At 38.3% G+C, this 15627-nt stretch overlaps 1 protein-coding gene across 6 annotated transcripts in view; it reads left to right on the forward strand.

Moving 5' to 3' along the window:
- IPCEF1 (interaction protein for cytohesin exchange factors 1) overlaps nucleotides 1-15627 on the forward strand; it is a 201264-nt gene that overhangs the window by 156008 nt on the left and 29629 nt on the right. For 5 of the 6 annotated variants that reach the window (XM_017537739.2, XM_037742096.1, XM_037742092.1 and 2 more), the window contains one exon: nucleotides 4529-6122. In XM_017537739.2, the coding sequence (XP_017393228.2) occupies nucleotides 4529-4933 (405 nt within the window). In that variant the 3' untranslated portion in view covers nucleotides 4934-6122. Of the gene's footprint in view, nucleotides 1-4528; nucleotides 6123-15627 lie in introns of those variants that run through there. The other variant, XM_037742101.1, reaches the window with a different exon arrangement.

Here is a 15627-nt window from a genome sequence, read left to right on the forward strand (position 1 = left end):
CTGTTAACTAGAACTAAGATTAAAAAAATTTTTAATTTCCTCATTTTAAATATAAAATACTTAACACGTGTTCTGAAAAGAATGAAACCACATACAATTATTAATCACTAATTAAATAAAATAATAATTTTATTTGTGGTTATAAGAACATTTCTGGGGGCTATTTGCATTATAATTGGGACTGATAACCCCTTAATCCTGGGATTCGGATAAATCACTCATAGCGACTTTAGGGAGCATTTCAGGAAGCTCCTCCACCACAGGCTGAATGACTCTGGGGTGCTTTTCTTCACAGAGCTGGTTCTGGCTCATTCTTTGTCATTGTCACCAATTATGTGTTAAACAAGAGGCAAAAAATGGAGAGATAGCATGGGGAGAAATGCCAGATATAGGTGATGGGGAGGAAGACAGCAAATCACACTACCATGTGTGTACCTATGCAACAATTTTGCATGTTCTTCACATGTACCCCCAAACCTAAAATGCAATTAAAAAAATTTAAAAAAAATGGAGGTGCAAAAATGATTAAAATCAGCCTGTTCTCAGGTAGCCCATCAAAAAAGATGAATTGTCAATCAGTTGTTACAATCCAGTTGCCTCTTGGTATCTGTGGGGGCTTAGTTCCAAGCCATGGAGACCAAAGTCTCTGCATACTCAAGTCTCACAGGGGCTTGCTGCAGAAGCCACCTACACAAAAAGTCAGTTTTCTGTGTCCTTGAGTTTCTTGTCCTGCATCCTGCAGATGCTGTCTTCATTCCCATTTGGTTGTGGATTTGGAATCCATGGATACAGAGGGCTGACTGTATTTGCTCAAAAAATATCTGTGCTTAAGTGGGCCTGTGCAGTTTGAATCCCTACTGTTCAAGGAACAGCTGTGTAAGGTGATAAAATGATATTCCACCAAATATGATAGAAATGAGCCCAGAAGCACTAAGCAAAGCACCTACCTGGCCCTGAGACTATCAGAGAAGACTTCCTGGAGGAGTTGGTGTTTGAACAGACACATGAAGGATGGACTCATATTTACCTGTAGAGATGGGATGGGGTGGAGAGGAGAAACTAGCACTGCTTTCTGCTTTCATTTGATTTTCACGGGGGAGCTTTATGAGTATATTGCACAGATGGTTCACAGAAGACACTGAGCTGAGTTCTATGCTCAGTGCTTGGCTATTGGTTTCTGCAGAATGTTAGAAATAATGAGCCATGCCTTAGCACTACACTGTCTATAACACGTTCCCATACTGAATCCTTGGAAATGGAACTCCAGGTTCACTTTGATTTGTATTTTATCAATTGCTCTTCCAGTGAAAACCCCCCCGACCTGATACATGTAGTCATTTTCTCATTTTCATTTTCCTCTTCTCCAAGTCTTCTTCCTTCTTTGTCTCTCTTTCCTTTTTACCCCTCATTCTTCTTTTCTTAATTTAAAAATGAAATTTATAAGTGGTACGTGTTGTCTAGAGAAAATGGATTGAGAGAGCATTTGCACTGTGTTTGAGTCACACCACAAACCGGATGACACTTCACAGGTATTTCTGATGCTCATTTAATAGGTCTTAATACTTTTGAGTTTTGAGGTTCAAAAAACCTTACAGGCAGGGATGTAGCAACTGTGTGCATGGTCTCTTGTTCAAATAGCCCAGCTGGCTATAATCTAATTTAAAGCAGAATCAGCAGGAGTAATGGCAAAAGCTCATGTTTGGTGTTTCAAAAAAGAGATTGATCACGTAGAAGTTGAGTTTTACTAAAATAGCTCACAATGGGGAACGTGTCAGGACTGGGCCAGAATGTATATTTTTTAAATATTTATTTTGTAGATCTTGCTAATTAGTAAACTATTCCTGGTATTTATTTGGACAATTTGGGATGGTGCATTCCCTCTGCTAGATAACTAGGGTTCTACTGAAATTACAGATCTTAGATCTGTTGGTTATTAAAGATTTAAGTGACATAAGATAGCCACTTTACAAGCTACTTCACATATTCCTGAATGGAATTTTTTTAATGTCTGTGACAATATATGATTATTTATAAGATATGTGGGATTAGTATCTTAACTAGAGATTTTAATGTCATGCTACTTAAAAGTAGATTTATTGATTATCTGACAGTCCATGTCTAGCATGGAGCTGATTGGGCACACATTAGATAAATATTGGCTTCTCCCATGAAAACTCAGAGATCAGAATCTACAAATTTCCTGTGGACTATATTGATTTGGAACAAAGTCAGCTCTTCTGAATTAGTTGCTATGATTCTGAGGTTTTTGAAGAGGATTCTAGTTTGCTCTTTGGCTTCCTCTCTCTATCAACCTTCCTGACACTTCGTGGAGATTTTCTTGGTTTCTGTTTTTTTGAGATGGAATCTCACTCAGTTGTTCAGGCTGGAGTACAATCACATGATCTTAGCTCACTGCAGCTTCTTCTTCCTGGGTTCAAGCGATTATCCTACCTCAGCCCACTGAGTAGCTGGGATTACAGGCATAAGCCACCATGCCCTAATTTTTGTATTTTTAGTAGAGACGGTGTTTCACCATGTTGACCAGGCTGGCCTTAAACTCTTGGCCTCAGAGATCCACCTGCCTCTGCCTCCCAAGGTGCTGAGATTACAGGTGTGAGCTACTGCACCTGGCCTTCCTTGGAGTTTTGAATGCTTGACGTTGACAGGCATGCCCCATAGGATGATATAATGCAACTGAACCATAAAATGCCTTCTGGATCTTATCTGCTGTTGGAGATATAGAGTGATCCATAGAGTACTGGAGTCTAGATTTTTGGATTTTATTGGCCAATAAAATTAAAAATGGAAGAGCAAGATAGAATTACTGAATCTTTATTTTGCTACTTAGGACATTAAAAAAACTCCAAAGAGACAAAGGCTTATATGTGCTGTCAACATTTTATTTTTTTGAGATGGAGTCTTGCTCTGTCATGTAGGCTAGAGTGCAGTGGTATGATCTTGGCTCACTGAAACCTCCACCTCCTGGGTACAAGCGATTCTCTTGCTTCAACCTCCCGAGTAGCTGGGATTACAGGCATCTGCCACTGTGCCTAGCTAATTTTTGTATTTTTAGTGGAGACAGGGTTTCACCATCTTGGCCAGGCTGATCTCGAACTCCTGACCTCGTGATCCACCCGCCTTGGCCTCCCAAAATGCTGGGATTACAGGCATGAACCACCCCGCCCAGCTGCTGTCACCATTTTTTTTAAAAGAAGGCATATATTTCAACATCAAAATGTAGGAAAGATAAAAATCTCAGAATAAATGAAGTTCTTTCCAAAAGTGTCCTTGTTGGTTATATTAGTCCATTTTCACACTGCTATAAAGAACTACCTGAGACTGGGTAGTTTATAAAGGAAAGAGGTTTAATTGACTCACAGTTCCACATGGCTGGGGAGGCCTCAGAAAACCTACAATCATGGTGGAAGGCAAAGGGGAAACAAGGCACATCTTATGTGGTGGCAGAAGAGACAGTGAGCAAGGTGGGAACCGCCAAATACTTTTAAACTATCAGATCTCATGAGAACTCACTCACCAGAACAGCATGGGGGAAACCATCCCCATGATCCAAGCACCTCCCATCAGGTCCCTCCCTCGACATGTGGGGATTACAATTTGAGATGAGACTTGGGTGGGGACACAGAGCTAACTGTATCACTGGTGATGTTGCTTTGATGTTTTCTCTCTGTACTAATGAAAATGTTGCCAAGGCTTGTCATGCACTAGGGAATAGGTGAGCAATATTTAAGGGTTTAGGTTCATATGCTTTTCCCCCATCCCTCATCTCCACTCAAGTAACATTACTTTGTTTCTGGAATGGCTCCAGCTTTTGCTCTCTTTTTCTATTTTGGAGGCAGAGTCTCACTCTGTCGACCATACTGGAGTGCAGTGGCATGATCTTGGCTCGCCGCGATCTCTGCCTCCCGAGTTCAAGTGATTCTGCTGCCCCAGCCTCCTGAATAGGTGGGACTACAGACACGTGCCACCAAGCCTGGCTAATTTTTGTATTTTTAGTAGAGATGAGGTTTCAACATGTTGGCCAGGCTGGCCTCAAACTCCTGGCCTCAGGTGATCCACCCACCATGGCCTCCCAAAGTGCTGGGATTGCAGTCATGAACCATCACACCCAGCTTCTCTTTTTTCATAATTATCTTTTTGCTCCATCAGTGTGAATTCAGTGATAGACTGCAAATTGTATTTTGCTCAAAGTATAATGCAGTATTCTGAAGGATTCCCAAAAGAGGCCCTTTAAGTTTCTGGAGAACATGGAAGAATAGGACAAATCATGATAAGGAGATTTTTCATATCCTAGAACAGTGAATTAAAAGTTATATAAATCAGTTTTGGAGAATGAAATTCTAATGTGTGTCAAACAGAAATAAATATCATGCCTTTATTTTTGACTCTTTTATTATTGGTCACTTTTTGAAATAATATGGGGACACCTTTTTTGGAAATGAAAGGTAGAGAATGGTGGTTTAATCACAATATCTTTTATTCTTTTTTTGGTTTTATTTGTGAAAAATAGGCTGCACAGCAGGCATCTTCATCCTCACCCAGCCTGAGTGGAACATCATGTTCTTTCTCTTCCCTGGATACAGTGAAGACACCCAGTAGTTTTCCTTCCTCCTTATCTGAAGAGAGAGAGTCCTGGCCTGACACAGTTAACAGTTTGTCTGCTGCTGAAGATGAGGGACAGCCAATAACGTTTGCTGTGCAGGTTCATTCACCTGTACCTGCAGAGACAGGCAGCCACAAGGCCCCAGAAAACAGCTTTGTCACATCAGAAAGTGGATTTTTGAACTCTTTATCTAGTGATGATACTTCATTGAGTAGCAATCACGACCATCTTACTGTCCAAGATAAGCCTGCTGGATCAAAGATCATGGACAAAGGTAAACCAAGAAATTGTTCATTCTTCTTTAGGGAATGAATATTTGTGTGTGTGTACAGAACTGTAATATTAATTTGTAACAAGAATGGTTAAACTCATGAATGATGCCAAGAATTAGTCAAGTGGGGTTATGCCCAGAGGTTGCTTTGTAGAGGAGTTGCACGTGGCAACTCCAGCTACTAGGCCGCTAATTACTTGCTGTAAGTGTCACTAACCAACTGCTTCAGAACTGTAAGACATGTGATCATAAAATAATGATACTTTTCCACTCACCGGAGAAAAAACTTGCTAAAAAACTCTTTTTTTAGTTCCATGTCTCATGCTCTGGAGCTTGTGGTGGTTAAATCAGGACTTTGTAGTCTGGTATTTTTCACGTCACCTTGATAGTTCAAAATGACCTGAGAGCAGCTGCCTTCCCTGGGCTGTGCTCCAGACAGTATCTAATTCTTAGCCCGCTGGCTCCTGAATGTTCCTGTGTGGTTAATGGGAAGACAATTTGCCCGCACTTTGTGCAGCATTAGAACCTTTACATATAAAGGAGAACGCAACTTATGTGTTTGAAAAACATTTTAAGTTTTAACAAAGGAAAGAGTTAATTGAGTGTGGAAGGCAATAATATGAGGTTTAAAAAATACTCTGATAACTGGTCCTTATCTTTTATTCAGGAATAACATATTTTTATTTCTGTTCTATCATAATGCCTTTTCTGATTGTGTGCTATTATTCATTTTGCTGTAAAACAGGGTTACCTGATGGAACATACGGAGCAGTGAAAGAATGATGAGTTTGGTTTGTGTATTTTTTGGTGTGCCATTGAGAGAAAGTTGACTTGCTAGATTCCCATAATAACCTGCCAGAGTGTCTAATAATGTAGATGACCGCTCTCCCCTCTCCTCTAGCCTAATCATAGACAACTTCTTTAAGTTCACAAATTTCAGATGGGTACCCTGTTAATTTAATTTTTGGTATCACAATAATTTGGCCAAGGATCACAACTTTAGACCAAGTTGTTGTGTGTGTGTGCATGTGCGTGTATCTGTATAGTGTTTTAAAAATATGTAAATTTGAATACTCAGCCTGGTAACTAATTCTCCAGGTTACAATAGCTATCGCCATTCTCTGAGGCCTTACCTAAAGAGGCTTTACACAGATCTGTCTGGCCTCTGATGGCATTTTTCTTTTTCTTTTTCTTTCTTTCTTTTTTTTTTTTGAGACAGAGCCTTGCTCTGTCAGCAGACTAGAGTGCAGTGGCGTGATCTCAGCTCATTACAACCTCCACTTCCTGGGTTCAAGTGATTCTCCTGCCTCAGGCTCCCAAGTAGCTGGAACTACAGGCATGCACCACTATGCCCAGCTACTTTTTGTATTTTTAGTAGAGATAGGGTTTCACCATGTTGGCCAGGATAGTCTCAATCTCTTCACTTTATGATCTGTCCACCTCTGCCTCCCAAAGTGCTGGGATTACAGGTGTGAGCCACCGCACCCGGCCTTGATGGCATTTTTCTTATACCCTTCCCCACTATTTAGGCCAACTATCTATTTCACATTAGAAGAACTGGAGTGAATAAAATTATTGGCAAACCAACCTATTTCAAGAGGTGAATGAGTAGCATAGGGAGGAGAAAGGAAACATTGCCTCTGAGGAATGTAGAGGGCTAAAGACTGGACTGTGAGAATGGAAAGAGTAGTCTCAGCTCCCCCTCAGGTTTGTGAGGTGCTGTCATGTGGACAAAGTATTGAGCTTAAATGCATCTCCTTGGAAGTACAAAATTGAGTTCAATGGTGCAAGTCAAAAGGAGGTAGATTTAACTTCAGCATAAGAACTTTGTTTTTGATGTTATGAGCTGTTCAAAATAGAATAGGTTCCTTGGAAAGTAATGCATTCCTTATCACTGGATGTGTTTACTCATTCTGAGACAACCATTTTTATTGACTATTGATTACATATTGCATGTTAATCACAGCTTTTGTTCTTGAAAGCATGTACTGAAGAGAGAACTTAAGTTTCTTGAACTAGATGACCTCTACCTTGATACTTGGAACAAACTTCCAGATACAGCATTGGTAGAACTAAAGAAAATAATAAAAAGTACTACATCTATTATTTTTCTCCTTCAAACTCTTACTTTAATCATTGGGTCATAAGTAGAACTTAAAAAAAATTCACACACACACACACACACATACACACACACACACGGGATGAGCATATCTTCAAAAATATACTAGAGAATAAGATTCCATTTGCAATCTTTCCCAAGAGATAACCCTGGAGGTTGATCGTTTTCCTTTAGGACCATAGCCAGAGAGTCATGGGAAGATGCACCAGTGCTTGTTCATGGCTAAATGCAATTCCAGGACTGCATGTGCTATAGAGCCTGGCTGGGAACCAACAGCCCTTTTAATGTAAGAATGAAGCAACTTGGTGCTATTTAGTTTTGAGTTACACACAGAGTGACCAGCAAAATCTGTATACTTCTTCAAACAGCTCAGTGTGACGATATTCCTCTTGGTAAAAGGAAAAGAAAATGAAAGTATTTTTCTTTTCTCATTGATTTTTTGGCAGTTGCCATATGTTACAGAATTTTTGCTGATGATTTTCTCCTGCTGCTGGGGATTTGGTTAAATTCCCAGAAGAACTGAACCACTTAAAGTCATCTCTATGGAAACAGCGACCCAATCTTTGCTTGCATTTGTGATGACTTGCTGTTGAGTAATCAAATTTCATTCTGTGCATTTTTTTAACATGTGTGTTTATGTGGAGACAAAGGTAGCTTTTCATTCTTGAGACTTTTAAAAAGTATTGTTGTGAGTTAGTATTAAAAATATTCCTGAAATTCCTTTGTCTGAAATATTGTTCAAGGTGTTTTTATGTCAGGGATAGAAGTCTTAATATGGTTCAAAATGAAAGTTAGGATTTTAAAAGATTAAGACCCGGTCTCAAGATGCATTTGCTGGAGGAAGAGGCTTTCATCCTAGAAAAGATTCTTAAAGATTAGTAATTGAGTCCTGAAACAAGCAGACAGTGCATATTATAGCCTTTCTTTTATTTAGACAATGAAAGAAATATTTTTGCAGTTGGTATGCAATTAAAATTGTTGTTGCTAGGATTTTATGCTGAATTTAAATATTCTGTTAGACGTTTCCTCCTTTAGTGTAAGATATTAAAAAAATAAAATCAGGGTGTTAATTACATTCTATTGCCTCTCTTCACTGAGAGTTCCAGGTTCCAGAGCTCTAGGAATTATTCATTGATTATTTTCACAAAGCATGATGGGAAGAGGTGAGAGGGTTAATGGCATGTTCATTTCAGCTTATTTTTACCCTGTGCTCCTCCTTTCTTTAGTTAGAATTTTTTTGAGCCATGACCTATGTCAGTGTGATAATAAGTCACACAGTGTGTCTTTCTAGAGATGTGTACAACACACACTACCTGCTGACAATGTGGAGACAATGTGACTTCTACTTAATGAATGGAGTAACCATACTCTGGATGCTGAAAAGCTTCATGTCAACTATTAAGACTAATACCCAGTTTATACAAACAAATTATGAAGTACAAGCACAGCCAGAATTGATCTGGGAGTCATGTCGATAACAAGCTGAATTTAAAAAAACAAAACCAACAAAAACAAAAAAAACCCACCTTGTTAAAGAAGAGACAAGCATTCTAGAGCATGCATGACATCTCAGGAAAGTGGCATGAATGAGCCAGATTTTAGGATTTAACAAATATTAACAAAATTGTACACAGTCTGAGTGTGAACAGTACTTTAGCTAGCTACTTTGAGTTTTGCTGTTAGAATCATGTAGTATGCCTCCTCAGGAAGCCAGTATGTCATAAAAAATCAGTCCCAAACTGGACTCTATTCAAATAATTTTGCATTTATTATTATTATTTTTAGTACCTATTAAGTACTGATGTACTTTGTGCTAAAGTGAATAAAATGTGAACAAGGTGGGCCAGGTTCAGTGGCTCACACCTGTAATCCCAGCACTTTGGGAGGCTGAGACAGGCGTATCATGAGGTCAGGAGTTTGAGACCAGCCTGGCCAACATGGTGAAACCTTGTCTGTACTAAAAATTCAAAAATTAGCCAGGTGTGGTGGCACACACCTGTAAAACTAGCTACTCAGGAGACTGAGGCAGGATAATTGTTTGAAGGTTTCAGTGAGCTGAGATCACGCCACTGTAATCAAGCCTGGGTCACAGAACAAGAATCCATCTCAAAAAAAAAAAAATAATAATAATAATGAACAAGATACAACTCTGGTCTAAAAAATTTTAACACCTAATGGGCTAAGTGGGAGAAACTAGACACATTTAACAAAAGAAAGCAGAATAAAACAGGTGCCACAGAAGAGGTACAGAGCACTTCAGAGGTTTAAAGAGAGCAGGGACCCAAGACAAAATCTCATCTAAGTGGCAAGATGTGTCCATGGAAAAGGAGGCACAGGAAAAGGGGATGGGAAGGACTTTTTGTTGAGGTCGAATACTGGGATAGGTGTTTCTTAATTTCAACAGCTAGTGAATCAGGGTAAGTTGCAAGTACGCTTTAGAAAAATTATTTTAGCTATAGAGTACAGGGAAGAATAGAATAAGGGAAGACAGGGCATAGGAAGGTTTAGGTGAGGTGGTAGCTGAGACATGTGGCAGTGGAGATAGGACGGAAAGGGGAGACGAGGGATTCTACAGCATGCCTATCAGGGTGAACTGATTTTGGTCTTTGCATCCTTAGCACTTAATTTTGTTCTTAGAATATTTCCTAGTAATCTTGTTTTGCGAAGTATGTATCATTTGATGTTAGGAAAACCTTGAATATGTGATCAATGTGATCATTGGTGTCAATGGCATTGATCTCAGGCATGGGCGACTCACCACCTGCTTTCTCTGATCCCGTGTCAGGTGGCTAAAGATCTCTGTGAGTTGTCATGAAGTTATGCTGATTAAGTTACCTGCAAATTTGTGTGACTTAACTAGGCTGTTCATAGTACTCAGATTTTACAACATCTTTGTTTTTCTTCTTCCTGTAATTTTTCCTCAGGCTAGGAGTTAGGAGTGGTAGGTGGTGGGAAGTGACTGGGGCAAAGGTTTGGGAGATGGTGGCAAGCGTAATCTAGACTTTGGAGGTACGCAAGCTTAGAGTGCCGATGACAGTTTGAAAGGAGTGGGAAGGTTTGAGGAGTTGGAAGTCGTCATTGAAAAAGGAGGGTAGTAGATTCAAAAGAGACAGAATGTGAATAAGGTAAGAGGAATCTTCCACTCAGAAAGGAGTAAGTTTAGAGGTGAGGATTTTATTATTTTATTTGATTTTATTTTATATTTGAGACAGAGTTTCTCTCTAGTTGCTCAGACTGCCGTGGAATGCACGATCTTGGCTCACTGCAACCTCCGCCTCCTAGGTTCAAGTGATTCTCCTGCCTCTGCCTCTGAGTAGCTGGGATTACAGGCATGCCCCACTATGCCCAGCTAATGTTGTATTTTTAGTAGAGATGGGGTTTTACCATGTTGACCAGACTGGTCTCGAACTCCTGACCTCAGGTGATCCGCCTGCCTCGGACACTCAAAGTGCTGGAATTACGTGAGCCATCATGATTTTAGATGTAAAACACTTTGAAACATTGAGGAGAGGGTATTAAAAATAAATTAAAAAAAAAAAAGAATGCAGTTATGGCAGTGAATACTCAAACAGAAACATCATGCTAATGGAAGATAATGGAGAGCGTGATAATTGGAGTTTTTTAAAATAGACACTGAGGCTTTGCTTTTCTAATAAAGCCATTCCCCTATTAAAAAAAAAAAGTGATCTGCTCTGGGCATTAAGTATGCTAAGTGTACCACTGCTCACGGCCACAAATTCCCGCTCAGAATACTACATTTATTACAGATGAAAACTGCGTCTGTCGTGACAAAAATAAGTCTTTAAAGTCTGTCATGTTGGACATCCCTTTTAATAGTATACTACTAGAATTGTGTTTTATCAACAATTTTTTGAGCTCTTTTTATCTGTATAGAGTATGGAAAAGAGCATTGGAAAAAAATAGGGAGTGTTTGCATATTTGATACTGGGGTCATTTTCAAATTAATGTGGCTTTGAGCCAAAGTGATCTGTCACAGGCCAATCCTCCTTTGTCAGTCTGGCAGCAAGGCAGAAGTGTTTGTTCTGCTTATCATGCAGTCTAGTGGCATAGAGGGTTGGAAAGTTATCAGAGGGGTCTTTAATTTTTCTTCTCTTTCTTATAACTTCTTGTTGATTAAATTCTTGGTTTTCTTTCTTTTTTGATGTTATTATTATTTACTCCTTAGCAGGAGAGTAAAAGTGTATGGAAATAGATGCATATTTTTATTTACTTTTAGTTTTTTGTTTCCGTAGGTTTTTGGAGAACAGGTGGTAGTGTTTGGTTACTTGAATGAATTCTTCAGTGGTGATTTCTGAGACTTTGGTGCACCTGAGCAGTATACACCGTACCCAATTTGTAGTATTTTATCCCTCACCTCGGTCTTATCCTTTCCCTCAAGTCCCCAAAGTCCATTTTATCATGGCTTTTCATCCTCATAACTTAGCTCCCACTTAATGAGTGAGAACATAGGATGCTTGGTTTTCCATTCCAGAGTTACTTCACTTCGAATAATGGCCTCCAATTCCATGTAAGGTTGCTGTGAATGCCATTATTTTGTTCCTTTTTATGGCTGAGTAGTATTCTATGATATATACATATATATACACACCCCACAATTTTTTTATCCACTCATCCATTGATGGGCATTTGGGCTGGTTCCATATTTTAGCAATTGTGAACTGAGCTGCTGTAAACATGCATGTGCAAGTATCTTTTTTTGTATAACAACTCCTTTTCCTCTGGGCAGATGCCCAGTAGTGGGATTGCTGGATCAAATGGTAGTTCTGCTTTTAGTTCTTTAAGTACTCTTCACACTGTTTTCCATAGTGGTTGTACTAGTTTACATTCCTACCAGCAGTGTAGAAGTGATCCTTGTTCACCACATCCACACCAACATCTATTATTTTTTGATGATGGACATTATTGCAAGAAGAGAGTTGTATCACACTGTGGTTTTGATTTGCATTTCCCTGACAATTAGTGGTTTTCATCACTAATTGAGCATTTTTTCATGTTGGCCGTTTCTATGTCTTCTTTTGGGAATTGTCTATTCATGTTCTTAGCCCACTTTTTGATAGGATTTTTTTTTTTCTTGCTAATTTGTTTGAGTTCCTTATAGATTTTGGATATTGGCCCTTTGTCAGATGTACAGATAATGACGATTTTCTCCCACTCTGTGGGTTGCCTATTTACTCTGCTGATTGTTTCTTTTGCTGTGCTAAAGCTTTTTGGCTTAATTAAGTCCAAATGCTTGGTTTTCTAGTTCTTTTCATGACTCTTGTTATTTATATACTTTGTCATTCCCTCTGTTTCATGGAAATTGTTAATTATAGTGAAAAGTATCATATACATACAAGAGTGTTCTCTCTCTCTCTGTGTATCTAAAATACTCCATAAATACACACACATGCATGCACACACACACAATGTCCATGTGGCCACCATTTGGCCCAAGAAACAGAAATTAGTCCACAAATTACTTGTGAGGGTGTGGGGCATTGAGAGTGCTGAACCATGCTGAAGAGATGTATTTTGGTGGAACCAGTTTAGAAAGCAATTTGTCATCACCTAGTAAAGTTGAAGATAGGCATACATCATGGCCAGCAATTCTGTTTCCGGGTGTATGCCCCTAGAGAAACACAGGCATAATGCAGAAACTCCTTGTAATATCCTCTCTGTCTAGCTGGAATTCAGTCATTTTCATTGCTTTGTAATACTCCATAGTTTTACTATACCACAATAAATGTATCTACTATTGATGAACACTTTTTTTTTAGCCATGGTCTCTTATGTAAAATGCTGCTGTAGACATTCTTATTTCTATGTATATATATATATATATATATTGAGATGAAGTCTTGCTTTGTCACTCAGGCTGGAGTGAGGTGGTGCAATCTCAGCTCACTGAAACCTTTTCCTTCTGGGTTCAAGCAATTCTTCTGCCTCAGCCTCCTGAGTAGCTGGGGCTACAGGTGCACACCACCATGCCTGGCTAATTTTTGTATTTTTAGTAGAGATGGGGTTTCACCATATTGGCCAGGCTGGTGTCGAACTCCTGAGCTCGTGATCTGCCCACCTTGGCCTCCTGAAGTGCTGGGATTACTGGCATGAGCCACTTCACCTGGCCTGACATTCTTATTTTTAAATTAATAGGTTTAACTTTGTAGAGCAGTTTTCAATTTATAGAAAAAGTGAGCAGAAAGTACAGAGTATACATATACCCCTCCATTCCCTACACCTTTCCTCTATTATTAACACCTTGTATTAATATGGTTCATTTGTTACAACTGGCAATAAATATTCATTCTTTTTTATTAACTAAAGTCTATGGTTTACATTAGGGTTCACTGTTTATGTTGTACAGTTCTATGGGTTTTGACAAATGTGTAGTATCATGTATCCACTATTATGGTGTCACACAGACTAGGTTCACTGCCATAAAAAATATCCCCTGTGCTCCATTTATTCATCCTTCTACCCTTCCCCCAAGAACCTGACAACCACTAACCTTTTTTGCTATCTCTTCAGTTTGGCCTTTCCAGAATGTCACATAGTTGCAATCATATGGTATGTACCCTTTCCAGATTGGCTTCTGTCGCTTGGTAATATGAATTTAAGCTTTTTCTAAGTGTTTCGTGGCTTGATAGGTCAGTTTTTCATCATTGAATTATGTTCCATTGAATAGATGCATCAGCTTGTTATCCATTTACCTATTGAAAGACATCCGTGTTGCTTTCTAGTTTTTAAAATTACGAATAACATGTGTGCAGATTATTGCATGGATGCAAGTTTTCAACTCTTTTGGGTAAATATCAATGAGTACAATTGCTGGATTTTATGGTAAGAGTATGTTTAACTTTCTAAGAGGTGCCAAACTGCCTTGCAAAGTGGCTGTACCATTTTGCATTCCCACCAGCAATGAATGAGAGTTCCTGTTGCTTCACATCCTTGCCAACATTTGGTGTTGTCTCTGTTTTGGATTTTCGCCATCTCTGTAAGTGAGTAGTAGCATCTCATTGTTTTAATTTAGAATTCCCTAATGACTCATATGTAGAGCATCTTTTCATATGCTTTTTTGGCTGTTTATATGCCTTCTTTTCTTTAATATAAAGTGGCTACTCAGAATTTATTAATTTTCATATATACCTTCTTTGGTGAGGTATCTGTTGAGATCTTTTGCCTATTTTTTTATTAGCTTTTTATTTTCTTTTTGTTGAGTCTTTGTATGTGTGTATATGTATAATATTTTTAATATTTTGAATATGTGGTATAATGACCAAATCTGGGTAATACCATATCCATCACTTGAAACATTATTATTTATTTGTGGTAACAACATTAAAAATCTTCTAGCTATCTTGAACTATATACTACATTGTTATTTGCTATAGTCACTCTAATTATTAAGTCCTTTATTTATGTGTTTTGCAAATATTTTCCTTCAGCCTAAGACTTGTCTTTAAATGTTCTTAATGAAAATTCTTACATATGTATTTTGGTCCACATCTGCCTGCATTTCTCTAAGGGTATATACCAGGAAATGGAATTGCTGGCCATGCTGTATGCTTATCTTCAGCTTTACTAGATGATGACAAATTGCTTTCTAAATTGGTTCCACCAAAATACATCTCTTCAGATGTATTTCAGAGCCCCACATCCTTACTGGTAAAGTTGGGTTTCTAAATCTTTGCAAGACTGGCAGGTGGTAATCTTGATTATGGATTAGCACATCAATGAGTGTTTATTTCACTTTTTTACCCATACTTTTACAGGTGTAGTTTTGTTTTTCCAGTGGATTTGTAGGAATTTATATATTCTGGATACTCTTTGTCAGTTTAACTATTGAAAATATATTTTCTAACTTTTTACTTCACTTTTCTTGTAAAGTAGTATCTTTTAATGAATAGAACTCAGTTTTAATGGGGTAACATCTATCCTTTCCCTATGGCTAAATGCTTTTTTATCTCAATTAAGAAATTCCCCTCTACACTGATATCTTAAAGATATTCTTCCACATTTTATAAACTTTAGTCCACTTGGAGTTATTTTCATGTGTTCCGTGAATAAGATAAAGTATCATCTTACTCTATATGCATATGTAATTTTCCTAGTATAATTTCTGTAAACACCATTTTTCTCCCAACGGTCCACGTAAGCCCTCAGTGCTGTCTTTTTTGTGAATCCAGTGCTGGTGCTTTTTGGACTTTCATCTCTCCAGTGGGCTACTTTTTCTACCCTGGCTCATACCATTCCTTTTACAAAATAAGTCTTGAAATCTGGTAAGACATGTTTTCCTACTTTGTTCTTTTTTTAGGGGTGTTTAGGATATTCTTGGCCATTTTAACCTCCCTGTATCTTTTAGAATCACCTAGTGAAATTACCCACACATACACACACATGAAGATGCATGCACACACACAAAGTCTGTGGAACTTGGGCATGAATTGCATTACATGTTTAGATTCAATCTGGGGGAAACAAAAATTGTTCCAACCTAAAATTTTCCAGTACGTGAAACTGGTCTCTTTACCTTTCTCCATTTATTTGTCTTTCTTACATCTTATAATACAATTTAACAATTTATATTTTCTCTCTCTTTTTTTTTTTTTTTTT

The sequence above is a fragment of the Cebus imitator genome, unplaced genomic scaffold (genome assembly GCF_001604975.1).
Source record: "Cebus imitator isolate Cc_AM_T3 unplaced genomic scaffold, Cebus_imitator-1.0 Scaffold6, whole genome shotgun sequence".
NCBI lineage: Eukaryota > Metazoa > Chordata > Mammalia > Primates > Cebidae > Cebus > Cebus imitator.